Below are 2,991 nucleotides of genomic sequence, written 5' to 3'. Positions count from 1 at the left end.
AAACCACATTACAACAAAAGCCAGAAGAAATAAAAACTCAGGTACTGTACTTTTATAATATAACCAAGACTCACATGTGATAATATAATAACGTTGCTTAATAGCTGGCCTATATATTAGCTTTACTTCACTAAATAATAAAAAAGGAACAAGTTATAAAATTACTATACAAATATACATCAGCCACTGCTACATACTTTTCATGTTTTTTTATTTTATTTAAAAAAAAATTCCCCTATTACTCAAAAGCATAAAACAAGCACTTTGGAGGAGTATAGATGACACGGGTAATGGGAGTGGTCCGATACAGTCTTTGCAAAATACAGGAAAAAAGGATTAAAAAAAAAAAAAAAAATATGTAGTGTGCTATTTTATTTATGAGAACACTGAAGTATTTTGGACGTATCTAAATGCCGTTTTCAAACTTACTACCATTTTTTAGAAAGAATAAAGCTACTTTCCTAAAGGGATAGGAAAGTCAATATTAAACCTGCATGATTCAGATACAGCACGTAATTTTAAGACGCTTTTAAATTCACTTCTATTTTCAAATGTGCTTCGCTCTCTTAGTATCCCTTGTTAAAAATGAATACACACATATTCTACACTAGTGGAAGCTGCTGCTAATTGGTGCCTGCACACATTTGCCTCTTGTGATTTGCTAACTAGATGTGTTTATCTAGCTGCCAGTAGTGTAAAGCTGTTTCTTCAGCAAAGGATAACAAGAGAATTAAGCAAATTTGATAAAAGGAGTAAATTGGAAAGTTGTATGTTCTATCCAAATCATGAAATAAAATGTTGGCATTTCCTGTCCCTTTAAGCCTTGTGGCAGCAAGTCATAGTCCAAAATAAAAGCTGTGGGGTTTTTCCTGATCTGCCAGTGAGCTTACTGACACTTGGGTATCAGTTATACATAAACATAGAAAAACAATGTAACCAGTTTAAAATAAATATTTTTACCTTGAAAAAGTTAACATTTAATTGCCATTTTTTTTTAACGTCCCTTTAAAAACAATATAAATGACACTAGTGTATTTATCTTTCATGCTTTTTACTCTTCTCTTGGGTTATTTTTGGGCAATTCTCTCTCATCCATCAAACTGTTTAGCCAGCCCTCTTGCTCCGCCGCATTCTCCCGTCACTTGGCCAGTCCGCTTGCTTTGACGCTTTCTCCTGTCAAGTCCTCTAGGTTTCTCCTGTCACTTTTTTCTAGCACGTCCTGTCACTCCTTGGTTGACTAGTTGTAATGCTACATTTTTAATGACTCTGGTTCATCAGTTCTACCTCTACTCCACTCTCTCCTACATCTCTCTTGTTGGCCGGTTCCCTTTCTCTCACAGTCTTAAGTGTCAGTCAAGTTTGCCAGATCTTCATGTTTGCTTTCTCTGGCTTCTGCGTTCTTTTTGTGTGGCATACTTAACTGTCTTTTTGGCTATCCAGTTTTTTTTTTTCCACCACTCTCATGTCAACCTCCAATTGCCCCTTGTTAACCAGCTAGGTTGCTTTTGTCTGCCTCTCTCTTTGTATCTAGTTGGCCACTTCATCAATATTTTCTGTCTCTACCTGATCAGTTAATTTATCATTTGGTTGGCCAATTCTAGTTCTGCACCATATAATCTCTCATATCAATATAGGATTGGCCCTTGCTTCATCTCCTCTATAACAGTTATTCACCATTCTCAGTTTCTCTCTGTTCAGACATTTTTCTTCATCTACCACTCATATCAATCTCTAAGTTACACTTCTCTTGATTCACCTGTCTCTGCCTTGTCACTATGTAATGAGTTATTTTTCATGTCTAATCATTCACCTCATCTGTTATCCAGAAACCTTTATTTGCTACCAATATTTGTTCTTCAGTATCTTTTGTGTCTTTTTGGTTTGCCATCTCTCCTAACTCTTTCTCTGAGGCCATGTCCTTTATGAGCTTGTTCTCCGAATCAAAATCTTTCCTATCTCAATCTCTGACCAATTATCTTACGTTACCACTGTCCTCTCGACCCATGGTTGTGCAATTTGCTTACTTTTCCACTCTCTATAATCATGCTCTTGTTGTACAGTTCTTTCTCTTCATCGTCTACAGACACATTCAGTTCATCATCTCAAGATTTGCCACACTCTGCTGCTACCCACTAACTGGTCAGTTATCGTTCTACTAATCTCCCCTGACAACTCTCGGTTGGAATATCACACTTTCAAGCCACTTAATCTTCAAACCCCTTCTCCCTCCATTCTACGTCAACTCACCGGCTTTGGCTCTGCGACCCGGTAGAGTTAGTCCATCCAGCTTGTCTTGGTCCGCGGCCATCAGAGGGCTGTGTGCGGATCCCAGAGGGATCTTACAGGCCGCGCATTACACCGGCCTCCCCTATCACCAGCCTTTTTCCCCACCAATCACCCCTTCAATGGTTGATAGCCTGGCCTCCCCTTCTCACAGAATCTGTAACTGGCTACGCGCTATCAGCTACCTTTATATTTCAAGTTCAATTCCCCCACACTGCACTATCCAGTCTCCCCTATTGGTATCAAGTGCCCCCTCTGTCTGCAGTCTGAATGCTCTTGTCTATTAGGGTCTCTGGCCTCGCTCTTTCTACGTATTCGCATTCAACTTCTGTCCTGATTGCTGGTTTACTCCACTCGGTTTTTTTTAGGGTCCCTATAAAACCATCTCTGTCTCTCGGGCCGCAATCCCCTGGCTTTCCTATGGATCACATACGGACCCTGATCGGATGTTTCAGGCCTCCCAACCCGCACAAAAAACCGGAAACTCAAACAGCGCACCGGAAGTCAGCTGGACACATACCACCTAACTATAGGGGGCGACGCATATTTTCCATGTGGAAGCTATATATGTTAGGTGAATACTGCTATCATAAATCAAAAATTATATACAAGCAACTATATGAATCACCCTAAAAGGAAGAATAGGATACCGAAAATATGATTCCCCCTTTTTAGAAAATAGTGCAGTCCATAGATTTAATAGCCGAC

General features: G+C 39.5%; 1 protein-coding gene across 2 annotated transcripts in view; it reads right to left on the bottom strand.

Moving 5' to 3' along the window:
- The window catches only part of PYGO2 (pygopus family PHD finger 2), a 54,851-nt gene extending 52,076 nt beyond the window's left edge, over positions 1-2,775 (bottom strand). The window contains exon 1 of one of the 2 annotated variants that reach the window (XM_053703636.1): positions 2,248-2,775. In XM_053703636.1, the coding sequence (XP_053559611.1) occupies positions 2,248-2,308 (61 nt within the window). In that variant the 5' untranslated portion in view covers positions 2,309-2,775. The remainder of the gene's footprint in view (positions 1-2,247) is intronic. The other variant, XM_053703644.1, reaches the window with a different exon arrangement.
- Between the last annotated feature and the right edge of the window lie 216 nt (positions 2,776-2,991).

This window comes from Bombina bombina, chromosome 1 (assembly GCF_027579735.1).
Source record: "Bombina bombina isolate aBomBom1 chromosome 1, aBomBom1.pri, whole genome shotgun sequence".
NCBI classification, from domain to species: Eukaryota; Metazoa; Chordata; class Amphibia; order Anura; family Bombinatoridae; genus Bombina; species Bombina bombina.
The sequence above is the reverse complement of the archived record's forward strand: the minus strand, read 5'-3'. Positions and strand labels throughout refer to the sequence as shown.